The sequence below is a fragment of the Agelaius tricolor genome, unplaced genomic scaffold (assembly GCF_023055355.1).
Source record: "Agelaius tricolor isolate 1412-34295 unplaced genomic scaffold, bAgeTri1.0.p SCAF_10, whole genome shotgun sequence".
NCBI classification, from domain to species: Eukaryota; Metazoa; Chordata; class Aves; order Passeriformes; family Icteridae; genus Agelaius; species Agelaius tricolor.
In genome coordinates, this window is record NW_027269270.1 from 30727164 (window position 1) to 30749908 (window position 22745).

Below are 22745 nucleotides of genomic sequence, written 5' to 3' on the forward strand. Positions count from 1 at the left end.
AAATTAGCAACCAGAGCAGAAAGAGACAATTATGGGCTTTTATGAGTTACATCAATCACTTGGATTTATTCATTTTATCTTACAGAAGATTAATAGATATATAGAACATTAATATACTTTTACAGCAGTGTAATTTATAAAGGGCAAAAAACTTTTAGGGAAAGCTGTGATGCAATCTACTATTAATATTTTGCTGAGGGGGAATGAGACTGTTAAACTATTCACCTTGCAAACACTACTTAAAATTGACAGAATACAGCCCAGGAAGGTTATTCTGTATCTTACCCTCCAGGGTCAATAATTCTACACTTGGAGCCTTCTCTGAACTGATTTGTCTATATTTCAGATAGGAACACACTTTGATGTTCCTAACCAAATTGATGCATTTCCCCCACACATTTATTGTTCTTATTTCTAACTGCTGAAAGAAAAACTAGCACCTTCTCTAGCTCTTAATGGAAAGCTTATCTATTAAAGATGATGACTTGTATGAGAAAAGGTGGTGGTTCCAGGCAAAAGGACTATTTTACAGACTATTCTAAATGTATTTCTTTCAGTAATAGGAAATCTGAAGCAATATCAGGTTTATATCAACAGAACATGTGAGTCTTTAACAGCCTCTTTCAACAGAAGCTTTTCTTACACACTGCCAGCTACAAGGGTTGTCACTGCTTGCAAAGAAATGTGTCCCTTGGGAATGGCTGGGATATTTCTTTGATAGGAAATTAAGGACTGAGCAAAACACTTAGGTGTACAATCTGTTTATCTGTATTTCCTGCTGGTATTTTTCTTTTCAGACACTATCAATTTTACCCAGAGCACTGACACCCCTGAAGAGCTTGCAATGGAAAAACTTCATTGGAGAGACTATGAATGTTTCTGGTAGATACAAGAATGTTCTCCCTGAGCTCTGGGCTGACCAAAACCTCCCAGCTGTATTCATCCTCCTTTTTGTGGCTGTGCCTGTGAGCTCATGCATGGTGCTAACACAGTCACGTAGTTCACATCTTCAGAATATCCACAGAGCACACACAGTGTCCCATCTTCATGGGCTGGCTGCAGATGGCCAGGGAAAACCCAACCTGTCTACATCACATGCCCATTAAAAAAAAAAAAAAGGAGTAAAAGCATCACAATTTGAAGTAGAAAAAAAAAATTCCAATATAATTATTCAGAATATAATGTCTTTGTCCTGAATCTAGCCCATTTTCTAAATCTGAGAAATTACCATATTTTCCAAGACTCCTCTCTGTCAGGGTTAAAAGATACTGTCTAAGCAAATTGGGTCAGCACATATCTTTCTAGTTAGATGTTCTGTGAAAACCAACAGGAGAGAGACAAGGAAAAAAAAAAGTAAATTATTCCAAACACCCAGAATCAGAATATCAATAAAGAGGTAAAACTTGCTATGACTCACAGTGCTAATGTTGCAGATCTTTGAGGAAAAGGTGCCCAGGAACAGGCAAATAATGCAGTCTGAACAAAGTGTCTCAGGAGTGATAGAAAACAAGATAGCTAAGCATAAAGGGAAGGAATTAAGAAAACTTTGTGCATAGTATTAGGAAAAACTAAACAATATGATACCATCACTAGGGATCATCATGGGACCTTCTAAAAAAACACTAAGGAAGAGTAATAGGAAGTGTTTAGCATCAGCAATCCTACATCACAGGAAGGCATTGGGTAGTTTTCCAGGTATCCATCTGACAAGGAGAATGACAAAAGCATGGAGAGTTTGACAGAAAGCAAATGCAGTTCCTCCTCAGTTTCATAACTAGTGCCTAAATCTATAATCTCTAAAATCACACAGTAAAACACATGATCCAAGTGGTCCTTACATTTTAAGGCTGCAAATTCCCCTTTGTTTGTTTAAGAGCACACCTCACCAAGCACCCAAGCTGCTAATCCCTGGATGGGCTCTCCCAGGATACAACCCAGGCACTCCTTCCTTGATTTCTGTTGAAGGATCCAATCCAGGATGTGGTTTTCACACACCTTTGACTTAGGTTGCAAAAACAGGAAAAAAATGCTTGCAGTGATGCTCCTACCATGTTTTATCTTCTAGTGTCTCTTTGCAGGAGCAAGAACATCCCCAGGTAGGTGCAGGAAAAGCCACTTTCCTGCTCCCACTGAATTTGTACCTATTCCACCTCCCACCAAAATAAATGAACATATTTGTACCTATTGTGTCTCTTCAAGGTAGATCCAAGCAGGTTTCAGTCTTGTTGAGGGCAGGGACTGAGTACTCTGCTGTAGAATACTGTCTCCCTTGATAAATTTGATACTGTCTTGAGAGATCCAAGCTCATTTTCCCTCTGCCATCCTAACCATGGGATAAGCACTGACTTATTTGTACAGAGAGAATGGAGATACCACCTGTTTGTTCATCAGTCATTAAAAGCTGTTCTACCTTAAGCCAACCTTTAAAAAGTCTGCTAGTGCAAGTGGAAGCAGGCAACCCTGCAATCCCTGTTCTGAACCTTTCCTTCTGGCTGAATCTCATTCTCAGGTACCATACACAATCTGCAAGTGTTGAATTCAAAGTCATGATATCGATAACCGCTGCATTATCTTTTAATGACTGAATTTTCCAGAAGTGTGTGTAGAAAACTCCTGACCACATTTAGTCAGGATGTTATTCTCACACTGAAGAAAGAAGGAAAATAACCCAAACAAACCAACTGAATTTATGTAGGTTTTCTTGCCCCACTGAAATGGATCACTAGTCCTTTTCCAGGTGAGTATTTTGAGGAGGGGTAAGAACCAAACAAATTATACAACAGCATGTATTTCTATTTAAGGCAAGATTAAAAGCTCTTTTGCAGCCTCTATATGTCTGTCCAAAACACCAAAATGTGGCTACCCCAGGAAACCCTGGTGAACTTCTGATTGCTATACAGGTTTGCTTTGGCTTTCAAACTTGTTTCTGTTTCAAATACTATTATAGCCCATTTCCTAAGAAAACCAAGCTTCCTGTGATGCTGTTGCCCATCACTGGAAGAACTGTTCAATCATTCTGTGCACTTCAGTTGGATCAGAGCTGGTGATCTCAAGGATAATTAAATTTCTGTTAGATAATTGTAGTGGATGAGACAGGAATGGGGACATAGGGCACATGTTCAGCAGGCTTTATTAATAACTGATTACAGACTGAGTTTATCTCAATACTCCCTGAAAACATGAAAGGATTTCACTGGTGTGGGACAAGTCAGTCAGTGACTACTGAGTTGTATTTTCAGGACTACAGTTTCAACATTTAAACAGAATAAAGTTCCATTTCCCTCAGAGTTACTGGTGTTATTGAAAAAATTAAAAATAAATCTAATAGTTACTCTGGATGGACAAGATAATCCAATCCATTAAAACACAAGAAAGATACAATAGCCATTATATTTATTTGTCCCCATATTAATCTTACTATTCCACCAAAAATATAACTGTGCTGTTCATTGAAAGAATATTGCAAACTCACCAGAAGGCAAATTTCTGCAGAATGGTGTCCTTAGCCAGCAAAAATACCAATTTTGCTATTTTAAATTCATTCTTTCCTCCATTGTTCAACATCAAGTATTAAAAACAGCAACACTGAACCTTCAGTCTAAGCAAGCAGAGTAAGAGATCTCATCCAATACTCACAAAAAGGTTTTGTTGAATAAAATATGGAGTTTAAATTCCCTGGTTACTGCAGTGTTAGGCTGCCCATTGCTGATAACACATAGGTCACACATGTCTGAATAAAAGGATTATGGGGTGAGCACCATAAAATGGATCTGAGTATGAGGTATGTCACGTTTCTTCATCCTTACATTTAGAGGCATTTTATTTAATTTAAATCAAATAGGTCCTAACTCAACAATGCATTTATTCCCCTGTCAGGCACTCAACACATTGGTATTATTTTAAGCTTAGCTTGGTGCCAGAAACTGGATACTGAATTCTAGTCAGAAGAAAAATAAGAAAAGACTTGAAGAGTGAGATGGATGAGAATGGCTTTCCCACTCTTTAAGAACTTAAAGGAAAGGCATTAACTGTGATTTCACCAAAACTGATGTAAAAAACCCTGGGATTATGGGTTCTAGGGAGAAGGAGAGAAAGAGTAGAGAAACTAATAACCTTCTGTGCCCCAGGAAAGTAATGTGGTAGAAATGCAATTTGTTGCATCTCTTGGTCTGGATCTAAGTTTTACACAGCACAGCTCACTGCCACAAAAGGACCTTCACAGGTAGAGGGTGTCCCTACACAGAGGTGAAAAATATGCTTTTTAGAAACAGATGCTTTTTAGGGCAGAATCTACAACATCTACAGCTCTACAAAACTTCCTCCTTAAAAACCAATCCTCACATCGTATTCCAATCAGGTGCTTTAGAAGTGGATATCCACTCAGACTTGGAATCGTGACAAATGAGTTAAAAAATGGACAATTTGAAATGGAAACACTCTGGAAATACACTATACAATGAAGGACCCAAAGCTGATAAACCTTTGGACTGATTTGCTACCAGACACCTTGGACAGAAGCCACCAGCAAGGAGTGAACAGATGACCATTCATAGATTCTGGAAACGTAGCTCTCACAATTTGTTTCCTGCAAAAATAATAAAATAAAATGCTTCTAAAAATATGTTTTAAATATTTAAATAAAATATTTGAAGCTGAGTAGTAGAAAGGAAGGCAGGCTTTCTACCTGCTCTTGGGCTGCTGTACTTTGGATGGAGGGGCATCTCCAGGAGGAAGAAGAAAGCAAGGAAACTGCTGGTTCTCCCAGAGGAACTGAGCATCCTCTGCCTGGAAAAAAACTTCAGGAAGATGGAGCACAGAGGGAGACAGAAACAGAGGGAGCAAGCAGGCAGCTCCCAGCAGAATGCAGCTTAGAAAAGCTCCCTGGAGGGCCAGAAACTTCTTGACAGCAGTGAGCAGACCCAAGCCAGGGGAAGGCAAGGAAGACTGATGGATTTGTCATTCAGCAATAGAAGACAGTGCAGCTTGACTCAGAATTAACTCAAAAATGGATGTTTCCAGCACTGGAAGATTAATTCAATGTCTGGAAATCGACACAGCAGCTCAGCAGCAGGCAGCAGAGGCTGGCACACAACAGCAGCTGCAGCACAGGATTTGTCCCAGCCCCACAAGGAATTTAGCATCGGTATTTTCCTTGCCTCGAATGGTGACAGAACTGAAAGCAGTCAATGGGCAAAATTGAATCAGTTTCAAAAAACACTGAGGTGTTTCAATCACCTCATTTAGAGTAGCCCAGGCTAACACACCCGATAAGACAGCGGTGCCACAGCAACATTATCTACTGCCAATCTTTCCACAAAGCTGATTAGCATTTTGTTAGTTTAATGAGTGGAAAACAGCACAGGCTTTAGCCCTCTCCCTGGCACTCCTTTTGCTTGAGAAATTGAAGGACTGGGCTTCACTCCTGCCTTGATCCAAATTACATCACTCCAAAAATGCCCCTGTTGTCAGCCAGTTCAGATGGGATTCAGCAGCTCTCTGCCTTTGTGGGGAGATGGGCCATGGAAGGACAGAGTCAGTTATGCAAAATATTCTTCTGGTCTACTGGGTGAAGACAAGGAATTTGCCTCTAGGCTCTGTTTTATTCCTTTAGTTTCCCAAAATAACGATGACACACATGTAACACACCTTGACTATAAAGCACCATGAACTCCAGTTACAGTGCACTATAAAACTCCTGTCATGTGCATACAATTTCAGAAGTTTTCTTCCAGCAATCACCCAACCACCTGGAGTAAGGAGAAGATTCAACTTGGGAACACCTTCCCTGGGTTTAGGCTCCCAATGGCAAAGAAACACACTCACTGTTAACAGCTACAGCCAAAGGACTGAGACCAAACTACTGCCAATGAGACCCTTACATTCCCACTGGGAACAGGAATTCCAACTTTCCAAACACATGTTAGCAGCAACAGAATCAACGAGCAGGTGCTTGCAAGGAAAAGAGAGACAGGCAGCATTAAATGACAAAAAACTTCAAGGTCTGATATTTCACCCACCTGGGTTTGATGCTCAAGTAGAACTCTGTTACTGTGGGAATGAATATTCCTCGTTACTGTCAGTCTGTCTGTCCTTCTCTGCCTGCAGTAACTTCTCAGGCTGATTCCACCTGCCCACAGAGCTGTTTTACATCCATCATCTTCCTCTCTCTCTCTCATATTCACCTCTTATTCCCTCAGCAAAGTCCCAGGGCTTTTTTCTTCCTCCAGGTCAGCCTCAAGCACAGCCAGGTCCTTCTCCATTAAAACCCCTTAAATCTACTTAATAGCAGAACAAATACAGGAGCACTTCTATGCACAGTGTTTTATTTTCCCAGATAATGGGTAAAGTAAGATGAAATTAAGGTAGTGTTTATACTGATGATTGATGATATTAGAAATACCTAGTCATCCCCTAAAACAAGTACTATAATGTCAAGAAATTCACAACTGATTGTAAACATAAACCAAACATGCTGGATCTGGAGAAACAGAATGAGAGCTTTTGGAGTAGCCTCAAATCTGTACTGTAATGATACAATAACCATAATTGGCCCCAATGCACATAAAGCCCGATTTTAGAGACATTAGATTCTTCACTTTATTTTTTTATTTCTCCCTATTCTTTCATTTTCACTTCCCAGCTAATAATAGCTTCTATTACTACCAGTCATTTGGAACAAAGAGAAAACCTATCTCAAGAACTACAGCTCTTACAGCTCTTTAAATCTACCTTAAATTACAGTCAATCGTTCCAATTCTATATTTACAGTAAGCACTGCCATTCCAGGGAGAGCAGAGCATCCCACCAGCACTGAAATCCCTGCTGCAAAGACAAAACTACTCAGTCTTTACAGCTGACCCAACTTCACAGCCCTTCATTTCCTCCCCATTCCTAATTTGTTTCCTTGAATCTCTTTGTTAAGTGCGACAGAGCTTAGAGCCGACACAGAACACCAGCCCACAAGGAGATTCCCTACAGGAAAGGAATTAGCAATGTTTCCCAAGTCCTGACCTGCAGACCAGACTTACTTCACAGTAGTGATGCTCTGCTGGAAGCAAAAATTGACAGCAGGTCACCCCTTATTTTCACTCTGATTGATCCTTTAAGCACCTGAACACCCTACACAAACTATAGCCACAAACCCAGTGGGAAGTTGAAGGAATGGAAACATAATGGGAAGGAGGAATGGGGTTGGGGAAATAAACATAAACATATTTAAGATTCGAAGTGAAAGGCCAAAGCTGCCTCAGAATAGGGTGGTTTTGGAAGTCAGGTTCAGGATGAATTTGTAACAGCCACGTGAATGGGAACTTCCACCTTCCTGTTTTCCAATTCTGCTAGATGTGATCTAGCAAAGATTTTACAGCTGGTGTTTGTGTTTTGCAATGGGTAGAGTGAAGCAATGTGTTAAAGTGGGCAAAAATCAGGACACGAAAACAGATTAGCAGAGCAAATGGACTGTCCTGCGTAGCACAAACCCAAAAAAAACCCTTTCTTTTTCATCGCTGTCTCCGGTTTTGACACATTGACAAGTAGGCGTGAAAGATCCAAAGCCACAGGCTTTCCCGAGCACAGGAACAGCTCATTCTGCTTCTGAGCAAGAGGCAATCCCCACCTATGGAATCACAGCTTTTGTCTTAAAACCATTCAGCGCAGAGTAGCACTGACCTTTCCTTACTGCAGCTCTTCACCGCAAGTGCCCCAGAATTTCCATATCTTACCCAACACCTGGAGCAAATAAAGGTCAACACCTCGCCCAACGACCCCAAGCAACCTGCTGGCACCTCAGTGCAAATTTCCCAAGCAGCTCTTGCTTCTCCTTGTACCGTTTTGTTTGTAAAGTGTTGATTAAAGGTAAAAATTTTAACAGTATAGGAGGAATTTGGTGTACCTAGGGCAGAGTTGCACCTCTCTGATGCTCTTAATGTGCAGGTCAGTGAGTGGTTTCTGCTGCTCCCTTTCAAATCCCGTTCCTGAGTTCCCTTCTCACAGGAGGAAAACCAGAAAGGTGGGAGTGATGAGAGCATCCTATTTTAGCACTGGGGCTCCACCAATCTTTCCATTTCACTTCCCTGTCTGTTACACTTACAGCACGACTCTGACATCTCTCCAAGTGCTTTACAATGGCAGAAAAATTCTTTATGTGTTACAAATGGAAAGTTTGAAACATGGATTTTGCCTAGGGAAGCCTGGGGTATCTTGTGGCCTATTGGACATCAGACAAAAGTCTTGCTGTACAAATTTTAAACAGGATCTGTAATCTTTCCGTGCCCCAGTCAACCTGCAAATAAACTGAGAAGGATCACGGAACCAGCTTCATGGAACTAGGACAAAAGATGTGATGTGAGGACAGGTTGAGTTGTGAACCTCCTATGCAAACTAAACCTGGCCCCATCCACCTTAAGACACAACTCCTTATTCAGGGTAATAAATTCTCAATCTGCTGAAACCAGCGTTTGTTGGTCTGTCTCCAGCTCCAAATTACCTGCAATTCTTGAGTTACCTACATTACTTTATTACACAAGCCTTATAATGCCTACAGCACCAAAAAAAAATTACCAAAGGAAGCCAAATGAAAGGTTGGGTCCAATACATTTTGTAACAAAGTTCTCCCTGAAATTAAGGGGGGATGGAATTTCATCTGTGCGTTTCCAGATGACCAGAGGGAAGCATTTACCTTTCTGAAATGGTGCTGAGAGTCTTGCATGGTGCCTATTTTTGATTCTCACTGCAAGGGCATGCTACCTGGACCACATTTGCAAGGCTATGGAGACAAAATTAAAGTAGCCAGAAGGAACAGATCTCTGTGTTTCTACACCTCACAGGATATGCATATTTTAAATGGAAAGGCAGCTTTAGCTCAGCTTTTAATATATTTCTTCTTATGAAGCAGTACCTTGTGCTATAGCAAATATTCTTTCAGCTCGAGTTGCTAAGAACTTTACATTCTGTTAAAAAAAAAAAAAAAGAAAAAAAACCTCTGCAAAAATTTTGCTTCATTGTCAAAATCTGCTTTGGTTATAGTTATTTTCAGCCTTTGAAATTGCAAGACAAACAATGTGTCATTGAATTTCACTCATGTCAAATGCTATACTACTAAACTTGGTGGAGAAAAATTTTAAATTAACAACCTTCGTCTTTTTTGTTCCTAATTATTTCTCATCTATATAAACAGTGCTGGGGGAAAAAAATCAGCTGCTTTTAAGGGTTTGTAAAATGACTGATTCCTAGATTTCTAATGCAGTAACAACTCTGCCCAATGCTAATGTAAAGAGAGTTTATTGATAGAATAATGAAGCAACTTTGACTATAAGCACTGGAAAATGCTGCTGTGAGCCTTTCCCAATTTCAGAGCACAGAGATGCAAGAATAAACCAATAGTTACAGTGCCTGGCTGCCCCCAGAACCACAGGTCCTGCCTGGGACTGTGTGTTTCTCTGAAACTACACCTTGCCTAGACAAAGGGATAGTGCCAGCTTTTTTTTTGTTCCAACAAGAATTCTTTAAAATAACAACTCATATTTGCAGGGAAGTAGAAGAAGCCCCCCTCCTCCTTAGAGGTATTTAAAGCTGACTTAACAAAACATTAGCAGGGATTCTATAAACTGCATTATCCTAATGCTTCACACACTTTAATTCTCAACATGCAGAACTCCATTACTTCCAAAGAGATAACTAACAGGGCATTCAGCAATTATGTGACAATTGGAAAAGCTTACTGAAAATTAATAGTAAAGCAAGAGCACCTATTAATGATAACACAACACAGCAATTTTTCATCTTCTTATCAATAACAGCCCAGACATGCACTGACTGTGCATTGCAAATTGTTGTTTTGCTCCATATTGTCAACAGAAGGTAAACCCGGCTTTAAAAATTAATGAATTTATACAGGAGCAAGTTAGCACCTTAACCTGACTCAACAGCAGCCTTCCTTACTGCTTAATATATCCAAATATGCAAAATATTTTAGGAAATTTATATGCGCAATTGCTGCATGCATACTGATAACCCGTACAATAATCAAAATAATCTAGAAACACGCTACAAAAATATATCTATGCTGTCTTAAAAGTATAAAACACGAACTTCTGACTGAGCAACGTCAGATACAGCATACAAAGAATCACCTAACACTGCTTTCAGAAATTCAGTGACACACTCTGCCATAATCTCCTCAGATTTGTGAAGTTTCACATGGATTTCATCCTAATTTATGCATCTTTAACAAGTAGGTAAGTAGACAGCACACTTTGATATCTGAAAGGAAAGACAGCATTTGAAGTTCAAACTATTAAAATAAAAAGCACTTCTCCCTTCACTGAAAGGCAGTGCCAAAATATTTCCCATTCTAACACCTCTGATTTTATAAAAAATTAAGACTGCCCCAGCAGGAAGGGTTTGATAGTAGCATTTCTGGCTTACTGAAATGCTGCTGTATTGCATCACTGAAGCCCAGGATTTTTTTTTTTCTTGGCTGAAATGCTGAGCCTTCACTGTAGTATTAATATTATCCACACTGATTTTTGATTAAAAAAGGAAAGAAAAAATCAAGAATTAGTAATAACAACGCCTCCCTTCTAAACTTGCTAATCAGATTCCAGGAAGCCACCAGTCCCTCCAAATTCTGCCCAGAGAACAAAGAATAGCACAGACTTGCATTCAATGCATTACCACCAACATAAAATATTTCATAATTTATAATAAGCTGTAACTTTAAACCAGACGTTCTGGTAAGAGCATGCCAAAATACATTTACACAACTTTGTAGTAGTAGGTTAGCATTAAAAGGTACCCAAAATGCTTCAAAAATCTCACACATTCTCATTTTGCTTTACTTTATTATTTAAACTAACTTATATGTGGTATAAAACTGATTTACTCAAAAACCTTGCTGGTTTGTATCTAAAGAACGCAGAAAAAAAGAATCCTCCTGGGTGAGCTGAGTGCCACATCTACCTGAGAACCTGCAGTGGCTATTTATGATTTTTGTTTGATTCAAGGCAGCAACTTTGCTTCATTTAGTCAGCCTTCACTCACACACTCACAGCAAGCAACTTCCCAACATCACCTATAAAACACTGCACAACAAACCCCATCCCTGATGGTACAAGTTCCAATTGATCCCTTTGGTAGCTCTTAAAAAAAAATAAAAATAAAGGAAGAAAAAAAGGATGGTGCAAGTGAGTGAGAGAGGTTGTAGGTTTGAGTTTTTATTTAGTTCCCTTCTGCTCAGCAACTTTGTAATCCATTTGCTGCTCTCCTTTCCCCATCTCTCACCCCTGCGCGTTGTTTAGTTGGAAACTGGGCTGCAAGAACGTGAAGAATGTAAACAGCCTTTTATTGTCCAAAAGGATGGGAGTGTGAAAGAAATGTGCGCCTTATCGCAGGGCTGCAGCTCGCTACTTCATTGCTATGATAAAGTGCTGGAGCAAAAAACATTACACGACAAGCACAATCCAAAACCGGATTAGAATTTGACATAAGCTTCCTCAAAAACTAATCAATCACCTCACACTGTAACACTAGACTCCAGTTCTTAAGGAGGGTGTTTAATCCCTTCAAGGTTTATTACACACTCCCTATTGACTACTTCGTGACAAACTTTCGCGTCCAAGGCAAGCTGGGGAAGAGAGGCATAACTTTTGCAGCAGAGCTATTTGTGAGAGTAACACCAAAACTCCCCCCAAAACAGCAAGCGCAGTTCAAATCTTTCCGAAATAAAAGCGAAGATGGCCAAGCTCTTTTGCAAACACTTTTTTTCTCTCTTTACGAGCGCCTCACGAACACGAGCATCAGTCCATTTGCCCCGTACCATCAGCGCCCTACGGACGAGGCGCTGGGCGGGAGAAGTTGAGCTCCTCGCTTCGCCTCCCTCCCTTCCTCCAGCGCTCCGAATCTCGCACTCTGCACCTCACCTTGCCGCCACGTCAGTCCCCGCATTCCCCCACCGCATGCAGAGGAATATTCACCACAACGCCGCCGTGTCCCACAGTTTCTGATAAAAATTAAGGAAACACCTGGGGCGCGCTGCAGCAAGCGCAAACTAACGGGGGAGCTTCCCGAGCGCTACCTGCGCACCCAGCTCTGTCTTGCACGCGAAAAAAAGGCGCTTGTGGCCAGCAGAAAACTTTCCGGGAGCGGGCAGTCTCGGCGATGCTCGGCACACACAAACACCCCCATCCCTCCCATCCCTGCCCGCGGTATTTTCCAGCTCCGCGGCGGCTCCCGGCGCATCCCGGCCCCCGGGGTCGCGCTGGGCGCGGGCTGCGAGCGTCCCGCATTCCCAAACGGGGCGAACAGAAGCAAACCCGCCTAATTAAAATAAAATAATAAAAAATTAAAGAAAAAAAGAAAAAGAAAAAAAAAAGATGGAAAAGAAAGAGAAAACCAAGAATACGTTAGGGGCTGCGGGAGGCAGGTTAGGGGAACCGGGCTCCAGAGGAGACCGCGCCCGCCGCGCTCCCGGAGGAAGGCACCGGTGTCCGCCAAGCCCCCCGTGAGAGTCCGGGGGCCGCGGGGATGGACACTTACGAGCTGGAGGACGCCCTGGACCACGACGAGGGGCAGGGGCTGCAGGGGCACCATCCTGGCTGCCGGTCTAGGCGGCGACTCCCCCGGCGCGGGTCTCGCTCATCGCCGCTCCGGGAGGAGGACGGGGGGCAGGACCGAGCGCAGGGACACGCCGCCCGCCGTCCCCGCTCACGGGGCGCTGCCAGGCAGCGGCCAGACCCCGGCACTGCCGCGGCGCTCGGCTCGGCGCCGCTCGGCTCCGCGGGCGGCCATGGCGGGCGGGAGGCGGGCTGAGGCGGGCGGGAGGCGGCGGCGCTGCCCGGCTCCCCCCGCGGGGCACGGCGGGGCCCCCTCACAGCCCGCGGCCGGGCCCCGCCGCCCTCCGTGCCGGAGGGACCCGCCCGGGCCGCGGCTGAGGGGAGCGGTGCCGGGGGCGGCGCGTCCCCGCCGGGCGCTGAGCGGACCCCGCTGCCCCGGGCGGGGCGGCCCGGCCCTCACGGCAAGTTTAAAGAGGCGGCGGCCCCTCCTCCGCCCGCGGCCGCCCTGCCGAGCCTGGGTGCGCCTCTGGGAGCCGCCCTGGGCCGCCCGGCCCCGCCGCTGTAGGCAAGAGGAGGCAGGTGAACAGACTCGACGGCCATGCCCTGGCCCCGGCTTTATAGGGCACTCCTGTCACAGCTCCTTCCTTCGGGGGGATCTGCCCCCGGCACACACAGGCGGCTCGGCAGCCATGGGGCTTGTGGGGAAACCCGACGTGTTTGTGCTGTGAGTGGGCACGGTGGGGCGGCCCGGGGACACTCAGAGTGTCCTGGTGACACCGAACCTGCCCCGGGGTCACTCAGAGTGTCCTGGGGACATTGAACCTGCCCCGTGGTCACTCACATTGCCCCGGGGACACCGAACCTGTCCCGGAGACACCGAACCTGTCCCAGGGACATGGAACCTGCCCTGGGGACGCTGAAGCTGTCCCGGGGCCTGCCTGGGGACACCACACCCCTGTCACCTGGGGCCGGTGCGCACTCGAGCGGGCACAGGCCCAGGGTCATGTTTAATTTGGCTCCTTGTGCAGGGCCACAGGGTTTGGGTAATGGTGTGCGAGCCTGTGGGGAGCCCTGAGGGCTGCAGGACCCATTTCCAAAGAAGTCACTGGGGTCAGATCCATTTAATAACAGAATTTAATGAATATTCACCAGATCCATTGTTGAGATAGCCGTAAGCAGGCTGAAGTTGTCCCTCTGTTTTTGTGACACCTGTGAAAGGTGGCAACCTCAAAAGGGGAAATAAAGCTTAGGGTGCAGGAGGCTGGGTGGAACAGTGACCCCAGCCAGGTTTGGCACAAGAACCACACACACAGCTTGGGCTGAAGCAGTGCCACCACAGCAGGTACACCTGTGCCAGGCCTGGCAGTGCCTGTGTTTGCTCATCAGTAATTCCATGGTGTGATATGTGGGCTCTCTGCCACTGGGCTGAAGTGTAAGTAGTGGTTTCAGTTTCCAAACCCTGCCTGCCATTTGTAGATTGCTTTCCTCTTAATTCTCAGCCTCACATCTTCTTACTAGCTCTGTATTCAGGTTACATTTTGACGACCCTTGTATGTTCAGCTGCTAAAATCCTTGTCAGTGGAAACAGCTTTGCAATCCCTCTTGTGGCACTTGAAAGCAGCCATGATTTTACCAGGTAGTGATCGTGGTTGTTTGGTTACATCCCACTGGTTCCCTTCCTAGCTCTGCTGCAAGGTGGCTTGAAAAGGTATCATGTGGATGTCATTGAGCCAAAAGTCACAATCACTCATTTGAGTTTGGACAAAATGCTTTATCTACAACAAAATAATCTACTTATTAAGGGAACAACTTGAAATGAGTTCATTTGCAGTAGATTCAAAACACAGAGGAAACTGAAATAGTGGTGGTCATAGAGTCAATGTATTATAATGGACTTAATACAGTTACTTTTTTGTGGAAAAAGTTCAAGAGGTTTTTTTTTTTTTTTCCAAAGAATCATAGACTCTCAGAATGATTTGTGTTGGAAGGGACCTTAAAGTTCATCTCGTTCCTGCGATGGGCAGGGACATTTCCCACTATCCCAGGTTGCTCCAAACCCCATCCAACCTGGCCTTGAACACTTCCAGGGATGGGGCAGCCACAGCTTTTCTGAGCAACCTGTGCCAGGGCCTCTCTACTCTCACAGGGAAGAATTTCTTCCTAATTTCTACTCTTAACTCTGCTCTCTGCCAGTTTGAAGCCATTCCCCCTTGTCCTGTCACTCCATCCCTTGTCCCAAGTCCCTCTCCAGCTCTCTGGAGCCCCTTTAGGCCCTGGAAAGGACTCTGAGGTGTCCCCAGAGCCATCTCTTCCTCCAGACCACAACCCTCAGCTCTCCCAGCCTGGCAGAGCTGCTCCAGTTTTCAGAGCTTCTTTTTGACCTTCTCTGGACTTGCTCCAACAGGTCCATGTCCTTTGTCCCTTGGGGTCACTGAGGTGTCACCAGAGTGGAAGGGGGAGGAAGGATCCCCTTGCTCGACCTGCTGCCCACGCTGCTTTTGAGACAGCCCAGCACACAGGAGAATTTCTGGGCTGCCAGAGCTCGTGCTGAGCTTTACATCAGCCTTCGCCTTGGGAATGCCTTCGATCCTTTCTCCACCCAGCCGGCACTTGTGCTTGGGATTGTCCCGTTGTTATTTTAGTGCCACCATTTGACATCCTGGTTAGTACACAACGATCAGAATAGAATACGCTAGGATTTACCCTTATGAGAGTTTAAATCCAAGAATTTGCGCGGATGGAGAACAGTCAAACGCTGCTCTGCGTGTGTTTACCAGTGAGAAATGGCACTTTCTGCGGTGCCGAAATCGCAGTTTTTGCGCTCAATCGCGGGGCCCTGTGGCCAATGGACACATCTCGGGCGCCCTCTGCCGCCCGCAGGCGGTACCGCAGCCCCGCTCGGGGCGCGCCGCTTCGTGCAGCCAGAGTTGGAAAGGCTCAATTCGGATCGAGTGTTTAGAGAAATCTCGTCTGTATTTTAAAAAAAATAAATTAAAAAAAAAAAAAAATCTGTGCTCTATAAGTTCAGGGAAAGCCGAATTTCTGTAATTGGCTTTTAATGGAACAATAGCGTTGGAACTGAAGTACTGCAGTTTTATCCTATTAAATACAAACAGAGTTGATTCAAATGACATTAACTTTGTCACACAAGCTAGCAGAAGCCGGCCTGAAATCATACTTTTTCCAGACTAAGCAGCAGTAAATAACTGTAAAGCGCTTTGAGGATGAGAAGAAACACACACAGTAAGTGCTAAGTATTATTGTTACCTGCATTATTTGCCAGAAAGTCAGTAGTGCTGGCTAAGAAGAGATTGGAAGGCCTGTGCTTTGCATTCCCTTGCTTTGCCATGTTAGCATGATCTTCAAACCTCATTTAAATGGGGATGGGCAAATTTTCTGGTCTAATTTTAAGGCACAATAACTGATAGTTGGTTCATCTCAGGAAATAATGGTTGTAATACTGCAGGAAGTAATCCTAATCTCTCTAGAAATGGATTAATGAGCCAGCTGTGGAAAAAATAAACTAAAAACTCAGGACCCTGCTAAACCATCTTGGCTGCTACAAGACAGTGAAAAATACCTGATTAGTACATGATCTCTAATGCTTGTGCACAAAGTCAGTAATAACTTTTATTCCTTTATCAAGTAATTTGTCCACACAAACAAGTTTGTTGCCTGTAGTTAGCATCAAACCCATCCGTTTTCAGCCTCAATTCAAGTCTCAAATCTCATTCCTCTGAGTTAATTTAAAGCATTGACATAACTTTTACTTCTCTTTGTCCTAAGACTCCTCACTCTGTTTCCAGCTGCTGGGAACAGTGGACTGGAAAGAGCTGCCTGTGTCATTCAGTCCATCTCCCTTAACTGCAGACAGTGAAGTGTGGGGTTTTTGGAAAGTCCTCAAGATCCTCCTTTAAATTAGCTAGTTAGGAGTAGGGAAATTTCATGCTCCAAAAATTCACACCTCTGGCATTTGAAAACCTCTTCCTAACCTCTAATTTTCAAATTTGCTGTATTTGATAGCTGGATCCTTTTACAGTCAACTGCTTTATGTTAATGAGCTCTTCTTCCTAATTATAATGTGTAGCCCAAAAAATTTAAAAGATACAGATTCCCTCTCAAATTTTATTAATCATGTGAGCCAGGCAGTCTCTCTCAGGCAATAGCACTCCATTTCCTGTATTAGTCTAGTAAAACTTTTCTTTTATCTGCTGCCATTGGAATAAATCTGTTTTTTTTTAATGTGGTGAGCATTCAAAGTTAGATGCTGGAGTCCTGTGGAATGTCATTAGTGCCTAATTTATCTCTGTTGAAAAGGGAATGTTTGATACACCATGTGGCAGTATTTTCCTTGTCTAGAGTGAGTGCATCCCCATTATATTTTCTCTGGATTGTTCCAATGTGTTATCCAGATTCTTCACACTACTGAGTGCCTGCTGCTTCTGTGTGAGCAGCGTGTTTCAATAGCAATTCCTACCTTGCTGGAATTGCTAATTAATTTATTGACTAGCTGATTAATTTATTGAATACCAGTGGTCCTAAAGATCAATCTTTAAAGAACCTTATTACTTATTTCCTCCCAGACCCTGAACACAGTCTGTTAAAACCATACCTTATCCTCTTCACACCTATTTCCTAATCATTCTCTCCAGCCTATTTGTTTCACTCCATGACATCCAATCATATTTTGGTTGAAGTGCTGATAAATGACTCTATTTCTTTTGTCTATAAAATTAGTAACCTAATCAAAGGCAGGTAATGAAATATTTGTCATCCTAGAATAATCCACTTTTCTGGAAAAAAAACCAAAACCCAAAAACTTAAACCAAAACCCGGATGAATGTATCCCATATTCTATTTCTCTGTGTTTCCAAGCCTTTTTTCTCCTCCTTCAGGTGGCTTTCAACAGGTTTGCATATTGTTAAAACTCATATTTGCTGATACCGTGTTTCTCTTCATATTCTTAGGAATTAGATTTGCATTTGCTGTTCCACAGTTATACCATTCCTGATTTCACAGCTTTATTACTGATCTCCTCTCTCTGACTTGCAGTTTCTCATGTTGGTTATTTCAGATTCAGGAGTGAGGATTGTCCACTTCCACATCTCTGCTTCTCTGAGCACATCAGCCTTTGGAATTCTGTTTTACTCAGGGTGTTGCAAAAATTTTCTCCTGCCCTTTGATTAGTAATATCTGCCCTAAGATTCAGGATATTCATTCACATTGAAAGCTAAAGTAGAAGATTAATTTGAGGGAGATTGGTTTCCTTCCAAAGAGAGAATAGCTTGGGTTTTTTCCTTTCCATGTACTTTTGGGTGAGGCTGAAGAGTCCTGGCTACTTTTTCACGTGATCTTTTATGGCTTTCAGTTTATTACACTTTCTGACCTCTAATAAATCCGTTAACTTTGATTGTCAATATTTTGCCTTATTTTGGTGGTCTGTGCTTATCTTTAAATGCTAAGCTATTTTTTATCTAGATAGTCCCAACACAGTTGGCACTGAGACATTAAGAAGTGAAGTTAAACTTCTAGAGTTTATAAACCATTTCAGAAATGTCAAAACAGGCAAATGGGAAAGATTTTGGAAGGTACATTAAAGAGAAAAAGTAATGATGAAAATCTGCTTGAAAGGAAAATGGGTTGTCTGTAACTGGTTAAAGAGAGCTATTAAATAAAATTGTTTTTAAAAGTCATACTAGCTAGAGTTATTGCAGAGCCAAATATTGAAAGAAAGCAATCACAGCATTTGAGGTCAGAGTGACTGCATTAACACCCTTGGGGGTTTTTCCCTACCTTCAAAATTTTTAATATGTTTTGCTCATCAGAAATTGATACATTATTTAATCAGTTAATTTCTTGCAAAGGAACATTTTCTCATTTATAATGAACCCTCATGTGAGATTCATTTATGCTGTGGCTACCCTGTTTAATTTATCTCTAAGGTTCTAGTTCTAAAATTGCTTTAGTTTTAAGTTTTGGTTTTGTTTTCAGAGTTTTTTTGAGACTCTAATTTTTAACTATTTATTTTCCCATAGAATATGTATAAACCATAACCATGTACCATGTGCTTTGTATTTAACCCAACAGAAAAAAGATGCAAATCTGCATTATGACAGAAATATTTGCTGTGTAATTCTATTAAAAAATTCCAACTTTATAATATGGGGAAAAAAAGTCCCAGAGCTGTGCTAAAATTTTGTCTGTGACTCGGGAGATTAAATTTGCTGTTGCATTCATTTAGTACTGAAAAAAAGTACTGTTCAGCAGATGCTTCCAAATCTACTTCCCTTTCATTTTATTACATTTCTAAGTCATAATCTTTATGTAAAAATATGCATTGTTCTTACTGTCATCTTTCATCTAAGGAGTGATAAGGAAATATCTGTATAAAACATGTAAAATTACTAATATCAAGGTAAACTCTGGCTATTTCTAAAAGACAACTCCAATAAAATATTTTTAATAGAGTTTCAGCAAGGTAGGGATATAAATAGCTTAAAGGGATGATAACATGCCCAAGTGAACTTTGTCAGAGATAGAGAGAAATGTATCACATTATGCCTTAAAGAGGCCCCTTGTGGTTTTTTAAAACCATCATTTTTCTGGCCAAATTGGCCAAAATAAGGATGTCTTTATTTACATAATTTCTAACATAAGTGACTTGAATCACCGATGGGGACGTTGTGCTCTGCATCTCTTTTCACATTGTTTATCAGCAGATGTCAGATTGTGTTACTCTTTTTTTATTCTAAATCTACCCAGGCTAGAGCACAGCACATGTCCCAGTGGCCTTTGGTGCCTTGAGAGATAAAATTGTTCATAAAACATCCAGAACGTGCCTTCTGTTATCAGAACAATTAGAGCAGGTTGACAAATGCACAAGCTCTTAGGTTAATACATAATTGGTTACTTTTGAAAATTGACACAAGTTCTTGATTTTCCTTATCATCTTCCACAAAGCCAAAGCAATTATTCACAAGATGTTTTTGTACCCCAGAGAAACAGTGAATTTTTTGAGTTTTCCTCATGTCAGGCTGCTTTGAAGGAATTTGTGTTTCCCAAGTGCTGCCTGTAATCTTGTCACCAGGAGGCTGAGGTGGAGAATAAGCACAATTCCTTCCCCCTTCCCTTTCAATGTGACCCAGGTGAGGTCAGAGCTCTTGAGGGAGGAAGGAATTTCCTTTGGAAGGTTTATTCAGTAGTGGGGAAACCAACACAAGGCTCTTTTTCTTTAGAATCCAGACCAGAACCGCTGAGGAACTTGGAAGCAGTGCTTTGACTCTCTGGAAAAACAGCTTCCCTCTAAGAATGAAGAGTGTGAGAAAAGCAAACTTTAGTTCTTGGCACAATTGTTTTGGAGAACTGGCAAAGCTGCTGCAAAGGTGCTCTGTTTGTTCAGCGCTGGAATAAATCAGAGGGCCTCAGGAGTCTTCCCTGAAACAAGGTAGTTTATGTTGTTGTTTTTTGGTTTTCATTTGCTGGGATATTTTTTTAAAAGTCTGCAATCTCTGGAGACCTGGTGCTTGAAATAAAATAATAAATGTGGGTTTGAGGAAGCCTGGCTTGGAGGAATTGTTTTGGTTTTTTACTTGACCAGAAACTCAGGACAGGGGCATGAATTTGCAATTAAGTTTGCCATGTATTCCAGTCAGTGCTGCTTAGCTTTGCCTTTTGCTCTGAAACCCCTTTCAATAAGGGCAAGATGTCCAAAAATGGTGCAGTGATACCAGCTGGGTTATCTAAGGAGAGCAGCAGTGATTTTTGAGGGACCTATTGAATTCCTGTATAAGGTCACACCAGTTTGTTCTGTGTTGACCTCAGACTTCACCATCCAGCTCAGGGCATAGATACCTGTATGAAAATTATAATACAGCAGGGAAAGCTACATAACCTTTGAGAGAACTGGAACAGAACAAGCTTCCTCAGTCCTGGAAAGGGTGGCAGAAATCAGCCTAGCTTGGTCTTGAGAGTACAGGAGTCCACAATTGCACCTTGGGGTATCACCAATATCACCAGGCCTGGTGCTGCTGGACTGAGCAGGAGACATCCCCCTCTGCTCATGGGGAGACAAAGCTGTAAACTCGGTGTGACTGGGGGATGAGGAACAGAGTGTTCCTGCTGCTGACTCTGAAGAGCTTTCCTTTCACTTACAGCAGGAAGAGGCATATATATGTCTTGTTGCATTCATTTTTATCCACTCAGTCTCTGACAAATCTATCATACTCTCATTTTTCTTGCAGAGATCTGTCAATTTTTTACGGTTGTAAAACTAAGTTGAAAAGACCCATGAAAGCCTCTGCCAATTTTAAAAGTTTCAGAGTTATAGAAAGAAAGATTTGACAGATCAATTTTTCTTTTCTTTTGAGAGTAGAGTCAGGAGGGAAGAAGACAAGAAAATATCTAGGTGGATGAGAAAAGTTAGGTTCCTTAAATCAAAAGATATTCTTCAGAAGTGTTCCCAAAATTAAAACTTTACCAGACTTCTTTGATCTAATGATTAGTGGAGGCAAGTGCTACTATAACTTTTCAGCCAGCCAATGTCAATAAAGTAATGAATCAAGGAAAACAAGATTTGTGGGATTAAGTAATTTATAAAAGATTGGGATTTTGTGCCATCACATAATTCCCTCCTTATTCTCACATCACATAAGGCACATTGTAGCCAGATTGCAAATATTTAAGTGTAGCAAGTAGAAATTTCCAATAGTGTTTTCAAAATTCATCATAGGCATCAAACCCATTGGTATAAACAGATAGGTTATACTCTGTTCTTTCTCATCAGTATTCATGCTCCAGTCATTTCAGGGCAATAGTGGACATAAACATAGGTGAAATCTGACATACACAGACTTCTTCAAAGCTATGTCCAAAAGCTTTGAAGTTACCAGGGATCCTTGTTTAGTAATTGCAATTTCCACAAGCTGACAGCATTTGTAGCAGTTTTCTAGAAACATTTACCATGGTTAATTTTCTATGACAACCAATATTCAGGATAAAATCAATTGATACAAGTGCTTAACAGAATAAGTTTTGCAGGACAAGTTTTGCAAGACTCCTTACTATAAGGAGTAGATGGGTGCTGGGATATTAAAAGAGAAAAAAATAGTTATAGTGAGGAGACTTATGTCTGCTCTGTTTGTCTGACCTGTTGTCCAGAGGTTTATTGATTCTTTTCAGGGGTCAAGAAGAATAGCTTGGATAACATACTTTCTATCAGTTGGCTTACATTGACAGTATTGGAATGTTGTGACATTTTAAGAGCCTTCCATCTGAGAAAGATGGAAAACACTTATTTAGCTGTTCAGCTGAACAAAGCAGTGGGGTCATGCAGTTAGATGTGATTGCCTGCTAGGACATGGAAATTTCTTCATCTCACAAGAGAGACAGAGTGCCAGAGATGAGGTTGTTACATCCATGATGACTTTTTTATTTCCTGTGCTTTTCCTGCAGTGTCACATCTGGCACATGTTGCCTAGGCTGTTTGCACACACCAAACTTTTCTTGCTGCTGCATCCCCAGAGTGTGCAGGTTCTTGTCTGTGAGGGCTGGCAGTGCTTTATCCTGCTATTGCTCATCAGGGCAGAGAGAGTTAGCTAGTGCCTCTTCCCTTCCATTTGTGACTGCCTAATGAGACTCAAAATATGATCAGTCATTCTGTAGATCATGTTCAGTATTAAAAGCAAATCACTGACTGTAGGCAGGAGGTCATTCAGCATTGCCACTAACAGCTTTTGATTTTTCTGCATTAAAACCCAAGCCAAGCATTATAGGCACTGAACCATCTGCAGGCCTAAGTAGGCTTATTGTTGCTTAACTTCTTAGTGCAAATGAAGAGGTCTGTTATGTACTTCTGTCTGCTTTTGTGTGACTCCTCTGCTGCTCTCACTGCTGTGTCAGAGTTGAATGAGATGCAAAGAGGTTCTTTTATTTTATTAAGTGTGGGTTGCTGCTCTCTGCTTCCTCACAGCAAGGGTGATGTGACAATGAAAACAATGGCTCTTCCTAAGAGAATGTCAATAGTTTTCCAGAATAGCTTCTTGTCCCTGTAACCTCCTCCCAGTGGTTCAGGTGTCTGTGATCCAGGATCCAGCAATGTTTGTGCAGCCCCAGCTCAGACTTCTGAGAAGCCTGCTGACCTGATGGCAAGAGCTGGAAAAGCCTCCACAGAATAGAGCTGTGCAAAGAAACAAGGTG

The 22745-nt window shown here is 42.4% G+C and overlaps 1 protein-coding gene across 1 annotated transcript in view; it reads right to left on the reverse strand.

Annotated features, from left to right (window-relative positions):
• NXPH2 (neurexophilin 2) overlaps window positions 1-12829 on the reverse strand; it is a 35094-nt gene extending 22265 nt beyond the window's left edge. The window contains exon 1 of the mRNA XM_071435453.1: window positions 12535-12829. Coding sequence (XP_071291554.1) covers window positions 12535-12588 — 54 coding nt within the window. The 5' untranslated portion in view covers window positions 12589-12829. The remainder of the gene's footprint in view (window positions 1-12534) is intronic.
• Window positions 12830-22745: the final 9916 nt, after the last annotated feature.